The 20,981-nt window shown below is 43.6% G+C and overlaps 1 protein-coding gene across 1 annotated transcript; it reads right to left on the bottom strand.

The window, feature by feature from the left end:
- Positions 1 to 10,609: 10,609 nt before the first annotated feature.
- LOC118374789 (inward rectifier potassium channel 2-like) lies at positions 10,610 to 20,210 on the bottom strand. The gene is made up of 2 exons (XM_035761275.2): positions 20,036 to 20,210; positions 10,610 to 14,494 (listed from the first exon to the last, which is right to left on the bottom strand). Exon 2 carries the CDS (start codon positions 14,212 to 14,214, stop codon positions 12,931 to 12,933), a length of 1,284 nt encoding a protein of 427 aa, XP_035617168.1. The 5' UTR covers positions 14,215 to 14,494; positions 20,036 to 20,210; the 3' UTR covers positions 10,610 to 12,930.
- Between the last annotated feature and the right edge of the window lie 771 nt (positions 20,211 to 20,981).

Genomic DNA, 20,981 nt, shown 5'->3' with positions numbered 1-20,981 from the left:
GAACGGGCAGTCCTTCCCCGGGAGGAAGAGCAGCTCCGTCTTGCCGAGGTTCAGCTTGAGGTGATGATCCGTCATCCACACTGATATTTCTGCCAGACATGCAGAGATGCGATTCGCCACCTGGTCATCAGAAGGGGGAAAGGAGAAGATTAATTGTGTGTCGTCTGCATAGCAATGATAGGAGAGACCATGTGAGGTTATGACAGAGCCAAGTGACTTGGTGTATAGCGAGAATAGGAGAGGGCCTAGAACAGAGCCCTGGGGGACACCAGTGGTGAGAGTGCGTGGTGAGGAGACAGATTCTCGCCACGCCACCTGGTAGGAGCGACCTGTCAGGTAGGACGCAATCCAAGCGTGGGCCGCGCCGGAGATGCCCAACTCGGAGAGGGTGGAGAGGAGGATCTGACGGTTCACAGTATCGAAGGCAGCCGATAGGTTGGTCTGTAGTTGAGACAACATGCTTCGAGAGGCTAGTCAAAGAACACATCAAATCCTCCCTCCCTGACATACTCAACCCTCTCCAATTGGCCTACCGCCCTGACAGATCCGCACTGCACACTGCCCTTACCCACCTGGACAAAAAGAATGCATATGTGAGGATGCTGTTCGTCAACTGCAGTTCTCCTTCAAAACCATATTACCCTCTGAGCATACCACAAAGCTCACGGCCCTGGCCCTGAACACCTCCCTGTGCAACTGGGTAATGGAACTTCCTGACGGGCCATATCACATGCGCTGAATACAACAGGTGTAGGTAGACCTTACCGTGAAATACTTACTTACTTACAAGCCCTTAACCAACCATGCAGATTTGTTTTAAGTCAGCAGGAAAATATTTCATATAAATAAATTATATAAAATAAAATATACTAAAGAAAGAAAAAAGTAACACAATAAAATAACAATAACGAGGATACTGTATGTACAGGGATACCAGTACTGACTCAATGTGCGGGGATACAGGTTATTCAAGTTAAATTGAGGTGATATGTACATATAGGTAGGGGTAAAGTGACTATGCACACCAGTAGAAAGAGGAGGCAGGGAAGCGCTACTAAGGTACACAATAGTACATTTTGGTAGACAGAAGGGGCTCTTTGATAAAAGGGGTAAATTGGTCATCAAAAAGAAAGGAGGACCAAGGCACTCTACATATAATTAATTAAAATGCCTTTATCAGTATGGCATGTTCAATAGAAACAAAGTTTTTTTTTAAACAACGCGTTTCGGCTGCATGGCCTTCATCAGGGAGTAGATAATATTACCTACATATAGGTAGGGGTAAAGTGACTATGCACACTGTAGATAATATTACCTCGTCCATACTGATCCTCAACACGAGGGCCCCTCCCCTCCTGCACTTCCTGTATACCCACGACTGCATGGTCTCACACAGTTCCAACTTCATCATCAAGTTTGCTGACGACACGACAACAGTCGGCCTGATTACCAACAGCAATGAGACAGCCTACAGAGAGGAGGTAAGCTCTCTGATGGTGTGGTACCAGGTAAACAACCTCTCCCTGCACGACAGCGACTCTTCAACCTCATTAGTCTGAAGACATTTGGCCTTTCCCCGAGGGTCACAGTGTTCTACAGGAGCACCATCGAAAGCATTTGTACGACAACTCCGATGCCGATGACCGCAAGGCTCTACAGAGGTTTGTAAGCTCAGCCGAACGCACCAATAGGTGCACACCGCCTGCGCATGAGCACACCTACAACACCAGGTGTCGCAGGAAAGCCAAGAAGATCATCAAGGACCTCAGCCACCCGAGCCACGGCCTGTTCTCCCCGTTTCCATCACTCAGGCGATATTAGCATGTAAATGGGGCAAACAAAAATTATGTTTTTTTTCATTGCATGCCAGCGAAGCCACTGCACAACACGACAACAAACAATACATTGATTGCACTACAATGGTGACAAACGGTACCCACAAACTGTTAGGGCCTACCTAAAGTCCCAGCTGTTAGGGGCTACCTAAAGTCCCAACTGTTAGGGCCTACCTAAAGTCCCAACAGTTAGGGTCTACCTAAAGTCCCAACTGTTAGGGCCTACCTAAAGTCCCAACAGTTAGGGCCTACCTAAAGTCCCAACTGTTAGGGCCTACCTAAAGTCCCAACTGTTAGGGCCTACCTAAAGTCCCAACTGTTAGGGCCTACCTAAAGTCCCAACTGTTAGGGCCTACCTAAAGTCCCAACTGTTAGGGCCTACCTAAAGTCCCAGCTGTTAGGGGCTACCTAAAGTCCCAACTGTTAGGGCCTACCTAAAGTCCCAACTGTTAGGGCCTACCTAAAGTCCCAACTGTTAGGGCCTACCTAAAGTCCCAACTGTTAGGGCCTACCTAAAGTCCAAACTGTTAGGGCCTACCTAAAGTCCCAACTGTTAGGGCCTACCTAAAGTCCCAACTGTTAGGGCCTACCTAAAGTCCCAACTGTTAGGGCCTACCTAAAGTCCCAACTGTTAGGGCCTACCTAAAGTCCCAACTGTTAGGGCCTACCTAAAGTCCCAACTGTTAGGGCCTACCTAAAGTCCCAACTGTTAGGGCCTACCTAAAGTCCCAACTGTTAGGGCCTACCTAAAGTCCCAACAGTTAGGGCCTACCTAAAGTCCCAACAGTTAGGGCCTACCTAAAGTCCAAACTGTTAGGGCCTACCTAAAGTCCCAACAGTTAGGGCCTACCTAAAGTCCCAACAGTTAGGGCCTACCTAAAGTCCCAACAGTTAGGGCCTACCTAAAGTCCCAACAGTTAGGGCCTACCTAAAGTCCCAACTGTTAGGGCCTACCTAAAGTCCCAACAGTTAGGGCCTACCTAAAGTCCCAACAGTTAGGGCCTACCTAAAGTCCAAACTGTTAGGGCCTACCTAAAGTCCCAACAGTTAGGGCCTACCTAAAGTCCCAACGGTTAGGGGCTACCTAAAGTCCAAACTGTTAGGGCCTACCTAAAGTCCCAACAGTTAGGGCCTACCTAAAGTCCCAACAGTTAGGGCCTACCTAAAGTCCCAACAGTTAGGGCCTACCTAAAGTCCCAACAGTTAGGGCCTACCTAAAAAGTCCCAACTGTTAGGGCCTACCTAAACAAAAAAGTCCCAACAGTTAGGGCCTACCTAAAGTCCCAACAGTTAGGGCCTACCTAAAGTCCCAACAGTTAGGGCCTACCTAAAGTCCCAACAGTTAGGGCCTACCTAAAGTCCCAACAGTTAGGGCCTACCTAAAGTCCCAACAGTTAGGGCCTACCTAAAGTCCCAACAGTTAGGGCCTACCTAAAGTCCCAACAGTTAGGGCCTACCTAAAGTCCCAACAGTTAGGGCCTACCTAAAGTCCAAACTGTTAGGGCCTACCTAAAGTCCCAACTGTTAGGGCCTACCTAAAGTCCCAACTGTTAGGGCCTACCTAAAGTCCCAACTGTTAGGGCCTACCTAAAGTCCCAACAGTTAGGGCCTACCTAAAGTCCCAACAGTTAGGGCCTACCTAAAGTCCAAACTGTTAGGGCCTACCTAAAGTCCCAACTGTTAGGGCCTACCTAAAGTCCCAACTGTTAGGGCCTACCTAAAGTCCCAACTGTTAGGGCTACCTAAAGTCCCAACAGTTAGGGCCTACCTAAAGTCCCAACAGTTAGGGTCTACCTAAAGTCCAAACTGTTAGGGCCTACCTAAAGTCCCAACAGTTAGGGCCTACCTAAAGTCCCAACTGTTAGGGCCTACCTAAAGTCCCAACTGTTAGGGCCTACCTAAAGTCCCAACAGTTAGGGCCTACCTAAAGTCCCAACTGTTAGGGCCTACCTAAAGTCCCAACTGTTAGGGCCTACCTAAAGTCCCAACAGTTAGGGCCTACCTAAAGTCCAAACTGTTAGGGCCTACCTAAAGTCCCAACTGTTAGGGCCTACCTAAAGTCCCAACTGTTAGGGCCTACCTAAAGTCCCAACTGTTAGGGCCTACCTAAAGTCCCAACTGTTAGGGCCTACCTAAAGTCCCAACAGTTAGGGCCTACCTAAAGTCCCAACTGTTAGGGCCTACCTAAAGTCCCAACTGTTAGGGCCTACCTAAAGTCCCAACTGTTAGGGCCTACCTAAAGTCCCAACTGTTAGGGCCTACCTAAAGTCCCAACAGTTAGGGCCTACCTAAAGTCCCAACTGTTAGGGCCTACCTAAAGTCCCAACAGTTAGGGCCTACCTAAAGTCCCAACAGTTAGGGCCTACCTAAAGTCCCAACAGTTAGGGCCTACCTAAAGTCCAAACTGTTAGGGCCTACCTAAAGTCCCAACAGTTAGGGCCTACCTAAAGTCCCAACAGTTAGGGCCTACCTAAAGTCCCAACAGTTAGGGCCTACCTAAAGTCCCAACAGTTAGGGCCTACCTAAAGTCCCAACTGTTAGGGCCTACCTAAAGTCCCAACTGTTAGGGCCTACCTAAAGTCCCAACTGTTAGGGCCTACCTAAAGTCCAACTGTTAGGGCCTACCTAAAGTCCAAACTGTTAGGGCCTACCTAAAGTCCCAACTGTTAGGGCCTACCTAAAGTCCCAACTGTTAGGGCTGACCTGAAGTCCCAACTTGCAAAGCTTACAAGACGATTTTGGACCTGCTGTGCTCACTTTAACAGGAAGATGGCGCGGCCGTCCTTCTTGTGGGCAAATTTTGTCTTCAAACTTTGTCATCAAAGTCTGTCATTCTCTGGATTTATGATGCTTTCAAGACTACTGGGAAAAAAACAAAGTCAAATGATGTCAATGATCTTCAGGTTGGAGCTCCAGAAAGAGGCCAGAGTTCCCGACTTGGAATTCCGAGTTGGATTTTCCCAGTCAGAGATTGGAATTTTCAGAGTTCACAGTTGTTTTGAATTCACTGGGGTCTTTGATTTCCCATTTCCAAGTTTTTGCTTTTCAACGCTAGCAGTTAGCCACTGATTCCCTCCAAACCACTCATTGTTGAATTTGTGATTTCCAACCCGTTGTGTAATGTTTACTGTATGTCCAATGGCCGATGAGCACCAATATGTTTGATCCATAATTTATCTTCATATGCCAAGGATACAAAAGGAATTGCTAGTAGATTGTCGTAATTCATGATCGTGAAGGCTTGTCCAACCCGCTAGCTAAGATTTTGAAAGTTCACATGATCATTCCAATCAAAGCTACGGCAGAAATGATTTGACTTCATTTTATCTGTGGCCAATGACCTTAGGCCTTCTTGATGGGCACTTCTAATGTACATCTACCTGAGCACACAAGGGGCTTGAATATTCTAGCTAATGACATAGTGTCCCTATGAGTGACAGAACACTGAGCCAATCACGGTGCAACTAGAGAATTTTACCAACCCCTATGCTCTGTATTTTTCGTTGGCTGCTCCACAATGAAATAGGGTGCAGGCCAGGCAGCAGGCTGTTAGCCAGCTATTACCATTGTGACCGTGTCTGTGCCTCGATCTAGGTTGGGCAGAACTAAACATGGCATTGTTCGCCTTAGCAATCTCACTGGAATAAAGACCTACCCCATTCCTGTCATTATTGAAAGAGACGGTAAAATCTCAACTCTCATAATAGATCTAGTTAATGTAAGATCCCCCATTTCCAATACAGTTATAGTCAATTAACTAATCACTGATCATAATCTTGATGTGATTGTCCTGACGGAAACATGGCTTAAACATGAGGAATGTGCTATGTTAACTGAGGCCTCTCCTCCTGGTTACGCTAGTGACCATAACCCCGTGTATCCCACAAAAGCGGATTTGTTGCTAACATTTACGATAGCAAATGTCAATTTACCCCCCAAACAATTACTGTGTTTTCATCTTTTGAGCTTCTAGTCATGAAATCTATGCAGGCTACTCAATCACTTTTTTTTAGATACTGTTTACAGGCCTTCTGAGATGTGGAAAATTCCACAGACCCACTCCAAAAAGCTTTCAGAGCCATCATCGCCCAACATGTCTCCGGACCTACTCACTGACATAGTCATGCTCTGGACCTAGTTTTGTCCCGTGAAATAAATATTGTGGATCTTAATGTTTTTCCTCATAATACTGGACTATCGGACCACCATTTTGTTATGTTTGGAATGGCAATAAATAATCTGCTCAGACCCCAACCAAGGATCATCAAAAGCTGTGCTATAAATTCTCGGACAACTCAAAGATTCCTAGATGCCCTTCAAGACTCCCTCCACCTACCCAAGGATTTCAGAGTACAAACATTGGTTACCCTGTAGCGGGGTGCGTAATTGGTGGCAGAGAAGTCAGGCGCAGGAGAGCAGAACTGGGTGATAACCGGAGATTTATTAAGCAAAACAAATGGCATTCAGAACAACAAGATAAATAGGCACAAAAATAACCCATCGTACGCTCACGGGGAACGTGCACAAGCACTACAATAAACAATCCCACACAAAGACATGGGGGGAACAGAGGGTTAAATATACAACAAGTAATTGAGGGAATTAAAACCAGGTGTGAGGAAAAACAAGACAAAACACATGGAAAATGAAAAGTGGATTGATAGAAGCCCAGCGACGCCGAGCGCCGAGCGCCACCTGAACAAGGAGAGAACCTTACTTCGGCGGAAGTCGTGACATACCCACTTAACTGAGAAACTACATTTAACCTTGCATAATACCCTAGTTGCAGTCGCACCCTTATTAACTAAACATATTTTTCATAAGAAACTAACTCCCTGGTATACAGAAAATACAAGCTTCCAGAAAATTGGAACGGAAATGGCGTCACACCAAACTGGAAGTCTTCCGACTAGCTTGGAAAGACAGTACCGAGCAGTATCGAAGAGCCCTCACTGCTGCTCAATCATCCTATTTTTCCAACTTAATTAAGGAGAATAAAGCTAACTTAAAAGCAGCATTCCCCAAGAGAGGATGGCTTTCACTTCAGCAGTGATAAATTCATGAACTTCTTCGACGAAAAGATCATGATCATTAGAAAGCAAATTATGGTCTCCTCTTTAAATCTGCGTATTTCTCCAAAGCTCAGTTGTCCTGAGTCTGCATAACACTGCAAGGACTAAGGATCAAGGGAGACACTCAATTTAAAAAAATATTTTATCTCTTGACACATTGATGAAAATAGTCATGGCCTCTAAACTTTCAAGCTGCATACTGGACCATATTACCAACTAAACTATTGAAAGAGCTGCTTCCTGTGCTTGGCCATTCTATGTTGAACATAATAAACGGCATCCTATCCACCGGATGTGTACCAAACTCACTAAAAGTGGCAGTAATAAAGCCTCTCTTGAAAAAGCCAAACCTTAGCTCAGAAAATATTAAAAACTATCAGCCTATATCGGATCTCCCATTCATCTCAAACATTTTGCGCAGCAACTCACTGCCTTCCTGAAGAGAAACAATGTATATGAAATGCTTCAGTTTGGTTTTAGACCCCATCATAGCACTGAGACTGCACTCGTGAAGATGGTAAATTACCTTTTTTAATGGCGTCAGACCAAGGCTCTGCATCTCTCCTCGTGCTCCTAGACCTCAGTGCTGCTTTTGATACCATCGATCACCGCATTCTTTTGGAGAGATTGGAAACCCAAATTTGTCTACCCGGACAAGTTCTGCCGTGGTTTAGATCAACTCAACTCAACTCAAATCAACTGTACATTTTGGTGTTCCTCAAGGTTTTGTTTTATGACCACTATTGTTTTCACTGTATATTTAACCTCTTGGTGATGTCATTCGGAAACATAATGTTAATTTTCACTGCTATGCTGACAATACACAGCTGTAGCTTTCGATGAAACATGGTGAATCCCCAAAATGTCCCTCCCTTCCTGGAAGCCTGTGTTTCAGGCATAAGGAAGTGGAAGACGGCAAATGTTTTACTTTTAAACTCTGACAAAATAGAGATGCTAGTTCTAGGTCCCAAGAAACAAAGAAATCTTCTGTTGGATCTGACAATTCATCTTGATGGCTGAACAGTCGTCTCAAACAAAACTGTGAAGGACCTCGGTGTTACTCTGGACCCTGATCTCTCTTTTGACGAACATATCCAGATTTTTTTAAGGCCAGCTTTTTTCCATCTACTAATATTGCCACTAATATTGCCATCTACTAATATTGCCAAAAATCTGAAACTTGTTGTCCATAAATGTTGTAGAAAAATGCTCTTGTCACTTCTAGACTAGACTACTGCAATGTTCTACTTTCCGGATACCCGGATAAAACACTGAATACATTTCAGTTAGTGCTAAACACGGCTGCTAGAATCTTGACTAGAATATTACTCCAGTGCTAGCCTCTGGCTTCCTGTCAAGGCAAGGGCTGTTTTCAAGGTTTTACTGCTAACCTACAAACATTACATGGGCTTGCTCCCACCTATCTTTCTGATTTGGTCCTGCTATACATACCTACAGTACACATACGCTACGGTCACAAGACGCAGGCCTCATTATTGTTCCTAGAATTTCTAAGCAAACAGCTGGAGGCAGGGCTTTCTCCCATAGAGCTCAATTTTTATGGAAAGGTCTGCCCTATCCATGTGCGAGACGCAGACTCGGTCTCGACCTTCAAGTATTTCTTGAAGACTCATCTCTTCAGTAGGTCCTATGAGTAAGTGTAGTCTGGCCCAGGGGTGTGAAGGTGAACGGAAAGGCACTGGAGCGACAAACCACCCTTGCTATCTCTGCCTGGCCGGTTCCCCTCTCTCCACTGGGATTCTCTGCCTCTAACCCTATTACGGGGGCTGAGTCACTGGCTTACTGGTTTTCTTCCATGCCGTCCCGAGGAGGGAAGCATCACTTGAGTGGGTTGAGTCACTGACGTGATCTTCCTGTCCGGGTTGGTGCCTGCCTCGGGTTTATGCCGTGGGGGAGATCTCCGTGGGCTATACTTGGCCTTGTCTCAGGGTAGTAAGTTGGTGGTTGAAGATATCCCTCTAGTGGTGTGGGGTCTGTGCTTTGGCAAAATGGGTGGGGTTATACCCTGCCTGGTTGGCCCTGTCCGGGGGTATTGTCGGACGAGGCCACAGTGTCTCCCGACCCGTCTTGTCTCAGCCACCAGCATTTATGCTGCAGTAGTTTATGTGTCGGGGGGCTAGGGCCAGTCTGTTATATCTGGAGTATTTCTCCTGTCTTATCCGGTGTCCTGTGTGAATTTAAGTATCCTCCCTCTAATTCACTCTCTCTCTTTCTCTCTTTTCTTGGAGAACCTGAGCCTAGGACCATGCCTCAGGACTACCTGGCCTGATGACTCCTTGCTGTCCCCAGTCCACCTGGCCATGCTGCTGCTCCAGTTTCAACTGTTCTGCCTGCGGCTATGGAACCCTGACCTTTTCACCGGACATGCTATCTTATCCCGGACCTGCTGTTTTTCACTATCTCTCTACCGCACCTGCTGTCTCTAACTCTGCATGATCGGCTATGAAAAGCCAACTGACATTTTATCCTGAGGTGCTGATCTGTTGCACCCTCTACAACCACTGTGATTATTATTGTTTGACCCTGCTGGTCATCTATGAATGTTTGAAAATCTTGGCCATGTACTGTTATAATCTCCCATCGTCACAGCCAGAAGAGGACTGGCCACCCCTCAGAGCCAGGTTCCTCTCTAGGTTTCTTCCTAGGTTCCTGCCTTTCTTTTTTTTCATAGCCACTATGCTTCTACATCTGCGTTTCTTGCAGTTTGGGGTTTTAGGGTGGGTTTCTGTATAGCACTTTGTGACATCGGCTGATGTAAAAATGACTTTATAAATACATTTTATTGATTGATTGATTGACTGAGCTAGGCTGAAACATCTGAATTTTGGAGCTGCCTTACTCAAAAAAGCAAAAAAAATAGAATATTTGTATGCGGCTTTATTAACTCAATGATAGTTGTTTTTAAACATTGTTTGCAAACTGATATGTGGTGGGGCTCTGCTCCAGCGGCCCTGAATGACAGGTCGACACTGGACGCAGGCAGTATAAGAGCATCAGGTAAAAACGAACCAATAGTTTCTACCCCCAAACAAGTCAGTTGTGATCTCTATACGCTTCAATATGAGGTCCTAAAACTTGCATGAAAATGCATCTTTTAGCTATTGGCTAATATAGTCAACATGTTTTGTCTTGGGGTAAGTTGAGCCAATTGCCATGGGGTAAATTGAGCCAATGGTTGAGCCAAAGGGAAGTTAAGTTAATTGAAGTGCAAGGCATTATCACTGGGATATGAGGTTACAACAGGGCCTGGCCCATGTTAAAGTGTTTTAAATAGTAAAAAGTTCTTGTTCGGTGTTAAAATATGCTTAAAATGATTAAGAATTGTGTTTAATTATGTTTAGGAAATAAAGATATACATGGTTTTATTAAGATAGTGGTAATATTTCATTCAGTACAGAAATGTGTAGGCAGCTCAACTTATCGCATACCCCGGGGTAAGTTGTGCCAAGAGACCATTTTCTGATTGTATCCATGGATACACAATGAAACAATACTATATTTCCCTTGACGGAGTGATGCTGAATGTAAAAAATGGCTCAACTTACCCCACTCACCCCTACAGGGTCCCTTCAAACCATACTCTACCAGAGCTGACCCACTGGGCTTTCGCGAATTCTGGATTTTTCCATATCTGCATCCCAAATACCAGCCTATTCATGGCTGGTATGAACAGAACTGCAATTGATCATTGAGGTTTTATTGAAAAAAGAACAATATAATAAATCGCTTGTACAATAATAATAACAATAATATTATGAATAATATAAAACTCTGTACATTCCGTTGTTCTGCAGTACAACTGGAAGACTCTGATACAAAATGACTGGAACAGGGAGGGCGGGGTTCTATGTACAAGAAACGGGTCATTGTAGCCTAACGGCCTTTAACCGTTGATTCAAAATAAAGAAATAGGAGATAGATTTGTCATAATGCAAACTCTACAGGCTTTCAATACACCTTATTAACATGCCTGGGATACAGTACTGTTGGCTTATTAAACCATGTTGTCCTATCCAAGATTCCTTAGTAAAACAACAAACAACTTATAATGAAAAATAAAATGATATTTGATAACAAGGCATGGCAATCCATCGACCTACTCTAGGTATAAATATGAATGCATGAACAGCAAAGATAGGGTATGACAGAGGGGTATATGTACTGTCTTTAATTCCCTCCTTATTTAAAGAGCCTATAGGTGAAGATGTGTAATTTTTGTGATGACAGAATAATAGTGGATGATTGTAAAGTACTATGAAAAAAATTGATGTTTTGTTGTTTTACATAAAAATGACTTAGAAAAAAAAAAAAAGAGAAGTATTGTAACACTGTTATGTTTTGAACATCTCGCCTTAACAACATGCTACTGGTCTCATCCAGGGCCTAGAACCTGGCTTGTACGTTTTGCTTTGAATATGAAAACGATGGAAAAACCTTACAGAAGCCCGGGCATCATAAGGGCCATATAACTGTGTTTATCATGACGGTTACCACGGTGATATTGATTAATTAAGTTCTAGCAACATCTACACTGTATACACGGGTTAGAAAATAAATATTTTGTCTTGATTAAAAAAAAAAAAATACTTCAAAAATACTCTAATTCTACCAAATGGATGAGACACGTAATTATAATAACAATAATAATAATAATATTTGGCGTCTTCTGTTATCAAACCCTACAAAATGCAACAACGTAGCAGCACTTTTTTTAAAGAACATTCGTATGCTAATTTTCCCTCCTCCCTTGTCTTGTCTGTGTTGTTTGTTCAGTTCTGCTTCACTTTCGAATACTAATACCACCCTGCTAATTTCCTTCAAACAAAACAGGCAAGTTTCTATTGATTTGACCAGCATTGAACGACCCTTTAATGTATGTTATGTTGTGCGTCTGTTAAGAGACCGGCTCATTACCAACAGCACATACAACATGACCATATATCTACTTTGGATACGTACAGTATGGATGAATGCTAATAGTTCAGAAACATTTCTCTAATTGATCATTTGATCCAGTTTTTATTGCACTACTTTAGAATGGCTGCATAGTATGTTTTCTCCGATAGTAGGAATGTCTCTCTACATTGAGCTACATTTCCTTGGATGTAATTCACCAAAGATCACCAGTTGACTGCAACACGACGGTCTATTCAAAGGCTAAAACAGTTTCGCATTTCACTGCAAAAGATGGAGAAAAAAAAAAGGTTTCGTTGCAAAGCTGTACTGCATCTTTAATTGTTTGGATTAACATTACGAAACTTTAGAGTACTTTGGAGCTGGGTGCCCAGGATCAATTCAAAGTGCAAATTAGCTAAATAAAAATAATATTTTGGTTTTCACAGAGCAGAACTTTCTAAATCTCTCTGTTACTCTATGGGTAGGCATCTTTGCAAGTTTTCCCCTTCGAGTTTCTCTGAAACGAGAAAGTAGAGAATTTGATTATAGCAGCATTTGTTTTATATACTACAAGGCAGACAATAGAAATACAACCGTTGTTCTCATCTTGTTCATAATTTGCTGGACAGATAAACAGAGAGACATGCCTGCTATTTTCAAGTCATCGTAGCTAACACCCATTCCAATATGTTATACAGATGCACATTCCTTTCTATACATAGATGCTAAAGTGATACATACATTTCATTTTCTTGTGGGAACCTTTTTCAAAAAAGTTTTCCTTCTTATCTGCACATATTTCATAGTGCTGTGCTTGCTGTAATATGCAATTACATTGTTTAAAAAAAAAAGTTACAAGTCCCCAGCTATCCCCTTCCCACAGCAGTACCGTCGGCATGAACCTGTCCTTCACCCAAGGCCCAGGTCAGCTCAATGTCCTTTACCCAATGTCCAGCTCAGCTCAATGTCCTTTACACTAGGCCCAGCTCAGCTCAATGTCCTTTACACTAGGCCCAGCTCAGCTCAATGTGCCATTTATAACAACTAGATGGGATTCTAGAATCAGAATCTTCTTCTCTGTGAGGTGATCTGCAGTCTCTGCACAGTCATATTTCAGATTCTCGTCTCAGGGGCCTGGACTCTAGTGGCACAGTGGCCTGGTGATGCTCTGAGTCTGACATATTGTCTGTCTGGGTTACATCTGGGCCCACGCTACCCCCGTTCCCCTCGTCCATCTCCTCTTTGTTAGTCAGCGCCACCTCGTTCTCGTAACAGAAGGAGTTGGAGCTGGACAGGATGTATTTTTTCTCGGCCAGGTCTCTGGCACTGCACAGCGGGGTACTGGGAACCTCGTAAGTCTTATGAAAACGAGAGTAGTCCACCTTGTAGTAGCTCTTCTCCTCGAAGAGCACCGGCTCGAAGCGGTGGCCCCACAGGATCTCGCTGGCCAGGTAGGAGCTGCGGCACTGGGTGGTCATGGCCGTGGCCTCCACCATCCCTTCCAGGATCACCACGATCTCGAACTCGGACGTCTCCAGCTCTTGCTTGCTCATGTTATAGAATGGGCTGTCCTCGTCGATCTCGTGGACGATGGTGATGGGCGACACCAGGAAGATACGGTCGACTCCGCTGTCGAAGCCCACATCAATGTCCATCTGGTCCAGAGGGATGAACTCCCCTTCTGCAGTGGTGCGCGACTTGAGGAGGTGGGCACGCACGTGGGCCTCCACCAGGTGGCTTTTCCTCAGGTTGCCCACGCGCCACATCAGACACAGCTTGTTGTCCCTCATGGCCACTGTAGCGTTGTGGCTGAACACCAGCGTCTCGTTCCTCTTCTTGGGCTTGGCCATCTTGGCCATGACGGCGCCGATGATGAAGGCGTCGATAATGCACCCCACAATGCTCTGGAAGACCACCATGAAGACCGCCACAGGACACTCATCGGTGACGTAGCGGTAGCCGTAGCCGATGGTGGTCTGGGTCTCGATGGAAAACAGGAAGGCTGCAGTGAAACTGCTCACGTTGGAGACGCACTTCTGGGAGCCGTTCTCCAAGTCGCCGTGGAAGATGGCGACCAGCCAGAAGACGCAGCCGAAGAACAGCCACGACAGGAGGAAGGCAAGGCAGAAGATGACAAACATCCACCGCCAGCGGATGTCCACGCATGTCGTGAAGATGTCAGCGAGGTAACGCTGTCCTTTCTCGGACACATTGATGAACTGCACATTGCAGTGACCGTCCTTCTTGACGAAGCGGCTCTGGGGCTGGTGCCGCGTGTGCACCTTTCCTTTGCCATTCCCATACCCGTTGGGCACTGCCACGGTGGCCAACTTCATACCGTGCTCCTCGGTTGACACTATGCTGTAGCGGTTGGCTCGCACACTTCCCATCACCTCGTTCTGGTGGGAGGGCTGTGGCGCTGCTTCTGCTTTGGAAAACAGTCTGAGTTTCTTGAAAAAGCGTTGGAGAAACAGTTTTGAAACACTAACGGGACCAACTCAAGCAGAAAATGGGGTGGTGAAGTGAGGCGGACAAAGGAAAGGAGGGAGGAGGAGACAAAGCCTCTCTCTCGGTCTTCGACTGCCTCTAGCTTGACTGCAACCAGGGAGAGGTCCTTGGGGTTGAGTAGTGCTCTCTCATCAGGCAGCCGGACCTCACCAATGATGTATGCTGAGGGAAAAAGAGAGAGAAAGGTTTTAGACTTGCTGATGAGTCATGATTCATGAAATACCACCAACTGTCATGAAGATTACTTCAATATCCAATGGATTTCTCTGTCGTGTGTGAAGCCTGAGAAAACAATGAAATAATGTATACCCAAGAACAAGCACGTCTCCTCATGCCAACAATATTTCATTCGGTTATGACAACAGTCATATTTAACCCCTATCCTGGCTTCTCCAGGTCAGGGAGCAATGTGAGCGATGTCCCACTGATGGTCAGTCACAAAGCATACTTGTTTTTTGGTGCCCACAGAGTGTCGACACGATCATTTCCCATTGGATTGTGGGTTGCGGGGCCTCTACGGGATCAAGTGCACTCATGACTTCTTTGGAACCCCCCTCCCCCAGCCGGACCGCTACTGTTTCTAAACAAAAAAGAAGAGAAATGATCTGAACTGATCGAGCTCAGACGCACGTACAACCATTGCAATTTCTTATTTCTGGGGAACAACGACAGACAGCACATTACTTGCAACATGGAAGAGGAAATAACAGTCTTGTTAAAGCAGCAAATGAACGATTGTCTTCAGTTTAAATCTCCTTTACAAGTAGACCCGTCACTTCCATTCTGTGAAGACAGTCTTACTGTCTGTCACACCAGCCTGTTTGACAAATTACACAGTGCGTGAACCAATCCTACTGCCTCATTACCCACTGGTGCGTTCTTAATACCCATTTTCACATACCTTGCTAATCACAACCTTGGAAAATGTTTTGTTGCTTGAATGTAAACTACAGTACCACATCATTTGGCCAACCGACCGAAAGGGCTCTTTTCTCGAATGTCACTTATTGGGGTTCTGGAAACTTTCTAAGGCTCAAGATTGGTGTTTTCAGATTGTAATGAGGTACTTTAATGGGGTGTCAATTGTACAGAAATATTATTCCATTTTCTGTGTGACTTCATTATATTCATATTTGTGGAGACTTTCCGATTAGTGATAACTTGACTTAGGACACTAGACCTACATGCATGGAAACATACTGCACGTGTATTACACTGAACTGTGTTACAATTTATATAAGGAAATCCGTCAATTTAAATTAATTAAATATGCCGTAATCTATGGATTTCACACGACTGGGCAGGGCCGCAACCATGGGTGGGCCTGGCTCAAATCAGAATGAGTTTTTGCCAACAAAAGGGCTTTATTACAGACAGAAATACTCCTCAGTTTCATCAGCTGTCTGGGTTGCTGGTCTCAGATGATCCTGCAGGTAAAGAAGCCGGATGTGGAGGTCCTGGGCTGGTGTGGTTACATGTGGTCGGCGGTTGTGAGGTCGGTTGGACGTACTGCCAAATTCTCGAAAATGACATTGGAGGTGGCTTATGATAGAGAAATTAACATTCAATTCCCTGGCAACAGTTCCGGGTGACATTCCTGCAGTCAGCATGCCAATTGCATGCTCCCTCAAAACTTGAGACATCTGTGGCAGTGTGTTGTGTGACAAAACTGCACATTTTAAAGTGGCCTTGTATTGTCTCTGGCACAAGGTGCACCTGTGTAACGATCATGCTGTTTAATCAGCTTATTGATATGCCACACCTGTCAGGTGGATAGATTATCTTGGCAAAGGAGAAATACTCACTAACAAGGATGTAAACAGAGAAATAAGCTTTTGGTGCATAGGGAACCATCCTGAGATCTTTTATTTCAGCTCATGAACCTCTCGTTCTCTCAAACAGAGAATCAGTGAACATAAAAGTTAAATCAGAAGAAACGACAGGGATTATCCAGTGGCAGTACATTTTAATGACCTAAAGCCTGACATTTCTACCTTGAGATTTTGTGGCATAGAGAAAGTTAAGATATCAGACAAGGGAGGTGATATCAATAATACTCTGAGTAAAAGAGAATGTTTGGGGATTTTCACCCTCCAGACATTATTTCCTAAAGGATCAAATAAAACTTGCTATGTCCTCATTGTGGTTTTTCAGACGTGTTTAATACGTCTTATTTACACACTTTATTTGAATATTTATGATATGCATATTGTTATATTTAGCACTTATGTTTTTCCTTCTCCTCCAACCCCATTCGATGTGTGGAACGGATGTGGGCGGGGCTAGGTCTACATAAGGGTGCACATTTAAAAAAATTCACAAAAGCTCTGAAGAAGGCTGTGTGGCCGATACATAAGCTTATTAAATATCAGTGATACTATCAAGAGCAGTGATACTACCAAGAGCAGTGATGCTACCAAGAGCAGTGATACTATCAAGAGCAGTCATACTATCAAGAGCAGTGATACTATCAAGAGCAGTCATACTATCAAGAGCAGTGATACTATCAAGAGCAGTGATACTATCAAGAGCAGTGATACTATCAAGAGCAGTCATACTATCAAGAGCAGTGATATTATCAAGAGCAGTGATACTATCAAGATCAGTGATACTATCAAGATCAGTGATACTATCAAGAGCAGTGCTACTATCAAGAGCAGTGATATTATCAAGAGCAGTGATACTATCAAGAGCAGTGGTATTATCAAGAGCAGTGATACTATCAAGATCAGTGATACTATCAAGATCAGTGATACTATCAAGAGCAGTGATACTATCAAGAGCAGTGATACTATCAAGAGCAGTGATACTATCAAGAGCAGTGTGCGGTTTCCTTTTCCCTTCATTTCAACTCATGAAACATGGGACCAACGCTTTACATGTTGCGTTTATATGCTTGTTGAGTATAGTAGAATGTGCAGAAATGAATATGAAACATGCATATTTTTTTACTGGGGGAAATCTCTCTCTCTGTATCTCTCTGTCTCTCTGTCTCTCTCAGTCTCTCTCTGTCCCTCTCTGTCTCTGTCTCTCTCTGTCTCTGTATCGCTCTCTCTCTGTCTCTCTCTCTCTCTCTCTCTGTCTCTGTATCTCTCTGTCTCTCTCTGTCTGTCTCTCAGTCTCTCTCTGTCCCTCTCTGTCTCTGTCTCTCTCTGTCTCTGTATCGCTCTCTCCCTGTCTCTGTATCTCTCTCTCTCTGTCTCTCTCTGTCTCTCTCTCTCTCTCTCTCTGGGTGTACTTGAGTACATCAGCATAGCTTGTTGACTCACAGAGTCCTCTGGGACTTCATATTCTCTCAGCAGCATAATGGCTGTCCTGTGAGGATTCTGTCTCTGGCACTACAGAAACACCACTCATTAGAGAGAGCCCTGCCTGCCTGTGTCTGAAGTGTTGTACATGTTCTAGACCTCGCTGTCTTAGCAACCAACCATAGTTGCAACGAACACTGTGAACTCTTCTGTTATGTTTTTTTAGGGGTGGGGTTTGGGTTATATCCCAAAGAAATGTGTTTAGATTATTTAAAAAATACTTTTGGGAGATTTTGTGATATGAGAGTCAGTGAGGAAAAGGTATGTGAGTGCGTGAGGAAAATATAGGGAATTTATTTGTGTTCTTTAACATGTAAAGTTGAAGAAATAGCTTTTCTTATTGTCGTTTAATATTAAAAGGATAAGATATAGCTTTTCTTCTTGCTCCATTGCAAAACTGAAACCACTAAATATAATGATTTTGACTCGTGAACCGTGAAAAGATATGAGCAGACTACAGTCTCTGTTAAGTCAATGTACACATTTTCTCTAGTATGTAGACTGCCTTCAGATATTTCCCTTCATGTTTGTAAAAATTGTTTATAGAGTGGTATCTGCAGTATCAGCTCCTAGAATGTTTCCTTAACTCTCTCTCTCTCTCTCTCTTATTAACTTGTATCTCAAATAGCATGTTGGTGGTGAGTAGTCAGGAGGAACTCTCTCATCAAACATGGGCACTATTTTGGGAATTTGGGGAATTCTGGATTGTTGACAGTAATTACTAATTAGACATGCAAAGTCAGTCTACATCTCAACCTCTCCTCAATCAACACCAGTTAGGATGACTGTGCAGTTTACACAGTACATGATTAATATGAGCTTTTCCCGCCAACTAAATAAGTATCTTTCCAACTTGTACTAGTCTGTTTTCTGACAGAGTGACGTGAATAGAAATTGATACGGCTTTGTTTGCTTTTGGGGGTTGAGAGGACACTTAATGGAAAATTATTACAGACATGTTGAATTTTGTATTGTCTTTTAGTAACATCAATAGATGCTATTTTCCCATCTGTTGCTATGACACCATGATAACAGAATGGAAAAACATGACTGTTTATTGTTCGGTTATATCCCCCTTTTTGATCAGTGGGATAATTATGTTCTGTGGAAAATGGAATCCCTCTGATCTCTGATTGAATTAGTACTGCTGGACTGGCCTAATCTGAGAGGTGTATATACGGTGCCAATATTCACACTGTGGAAACAATGTCATGGTTGAAGTGTCCTGCAGAAACATAACTTACAGAATGTATAGTAACTCCCTGACCCGCTGCCAGCGCACAGTCATTTACGGTCACCTTGAGGATGGTCTTGTTGCAGTACACAAAAAGCTGTCTCATCTAGGACTACCATTTTAAAGGCCCAGTGGAGTAAAAAAAAACGTGATTTTCCTGTTTCATATATACATCTATTTTCACACTATGAGGCTGGAATAATACTGTGAATTTGTGAAAATGATGATAATGCTCTTTTAGTGTAAGAGCTGTTTGAAAATATTTCTGTCTGTTTCGGTGGAATGGAGTTTTGGAATGGAGTTTTGGCCTGCCTGATAAATTAGTTAATAAACCAATAAGAAAGAGAGTTCCAAACCTTTCTGCAAATAATAGCGCGTTTTCAGTTTCTTCCTCCCCACTCGGACTACTCCCAGACAGTCTTAGCTAAAGTGCTTGAGAAATTGCTCTTTGCTAAGAAGCTATTTTTTAAATATTTTTTTTTATCATTTCAATTGAAAACAATTGCAGTAAGTAATTGTTACACAGTAATGATTTCATATTTAAAAAAATGTTAAACGGTTGCATTGAACCTTTAATATAGAATACAGTATGTGGCTCCAGACTCCAAGCAGCACTCGACATGCCAACGAGAAACGCGAACAGGTGCGGGCTAAAAAACGTGAACCGACTGAGTGATGCAATCTCTCATACATCGTTCAAACATTCCATCCATACCGTTATAATTGTACATGAATGTACGTTTACATGGAAACAGATATACGATTAACACTGATTGCATGACAAATTGTAACTTTTGGGATGTTTCTGCCTGTTTGTGAGCAGTGTATTACATCATAACTGTATGAATTAGCCTACGCATAAACATGGCATGTTTTTGCACTTAAAATGTATTATTATGGATTTAAACAGGTTGATGAAATGATATGCATGAATAAACAATAAAAAGTCCCGCTCTGCAAGCTTCTAGCCACAGTGGGTATGACTTTGTCTGAAAGTCGGCGGGGTGACTACAGCGCATCCATTCAAAGGAGCGACTGTCCATGTGCAACTAACCCAATATTCTCAAATATATAAAATAAACAGTAGTCTATGTTATGCAGCATCGTCGACTTCCCGATACGTTTGATACGAATTGCTACAAAGAGGTTGTTAAACCTTACCTGTTGCACATTTATAGACCGGGACAAAATCAAAAGTTAGTTGACATTATATTCCAGAAGATAAGTCCGCTGGTAAACACTTTTCAAAGCGTTTGTTTCTGTTTTGGATTTAATGTTGCCTTCTTGTTATGATGACAGCGAGAACTGAAACTGCCTCATGTCAATGAAATGACTGGTCTTAATAGTGTGCTTAGCGAATAGTGCTCAAAGTAATTTAAATAGCGTATACCGGCATGCCCCGCCTTCTGGACCCTACCCAGCCAATAGTATTACGGAGAGGAAGAACGCGTTGAAGTAGGCTGATACATTTACACTGACGTATGAAACCGTGTGAGTGAAAATTCATAGGCTACAAACCGCAAGTAATGTTTTGGGAGACACATGTCAGGGGTTTGGATAGGAGGGATATGCGTAACACCAGATGGGTTGTTTTTAGCGGTGCTTATTCATATTACTAATCGATTGTTCGTTTTTGGGTCGCCTGGGGCGGGGGAGGGGGGTCATCTCATTTTAGGCAGAACACAGGAACATAATTTAGGGTATATTTTTCTAGTCTGCAAAGGGGACAAGTTATATATTTCAACCTCTCCCCGACCCAGTCTGTAATACCTACATGTTTCAAGCAGACCACCATAGTCCCTGTGCCCTTGAATGCCCAGGTAACCTGTGTACATCACTACCACCGTATCGCTTATATACGTAGCTATGAAACGCTTTGAAAGGCTGGTCATGGCTCACATTGACGCCATCATTCCAGACACCCTGGACCCACTCTGGTTCGTATACTTCTACAACAGTTCCACAGACACCACTATCTCTATTGCACTCCACACTTTCCTCTCCCATCTGGGTAAGAGGAACACCTACACTGCAACAAATTGCTGTACAGTTGTGACCAAAAGGTTTGAGAATGACACAAATATTAATTTTCACAAAGTTTGCTGCT

This window comes from Oncorhynchus keta, chromosome 24 (assembly GCF_023373465.1).
Source record: "Oncorhynchus keta strain PuntledgeMale-10-30-2019 chromosome 24, Oket_V2, whole genome shotgun sequence".
NCBI lineage: Eukaryota > Metazoa > Chordata > Actinopteri > Salmoniformes > Salmonidae > Oncorhynchus > Oncorhynchus keta.
The sequence above is the reverse complement of the archived record's forward strand: the minus strand, read 5'-3'. Positions and strand labels throughout refer to the sequence as shown.

Coding starts and splice junctions, on each gene's coding strand:
- LOC118374789 (XM_035761275.2), bottom strand. CDS start 14,214: ATGGGAAGTGTGCGAGCCAACCGCTACAGCATAGTGTCAACCGAGGAG.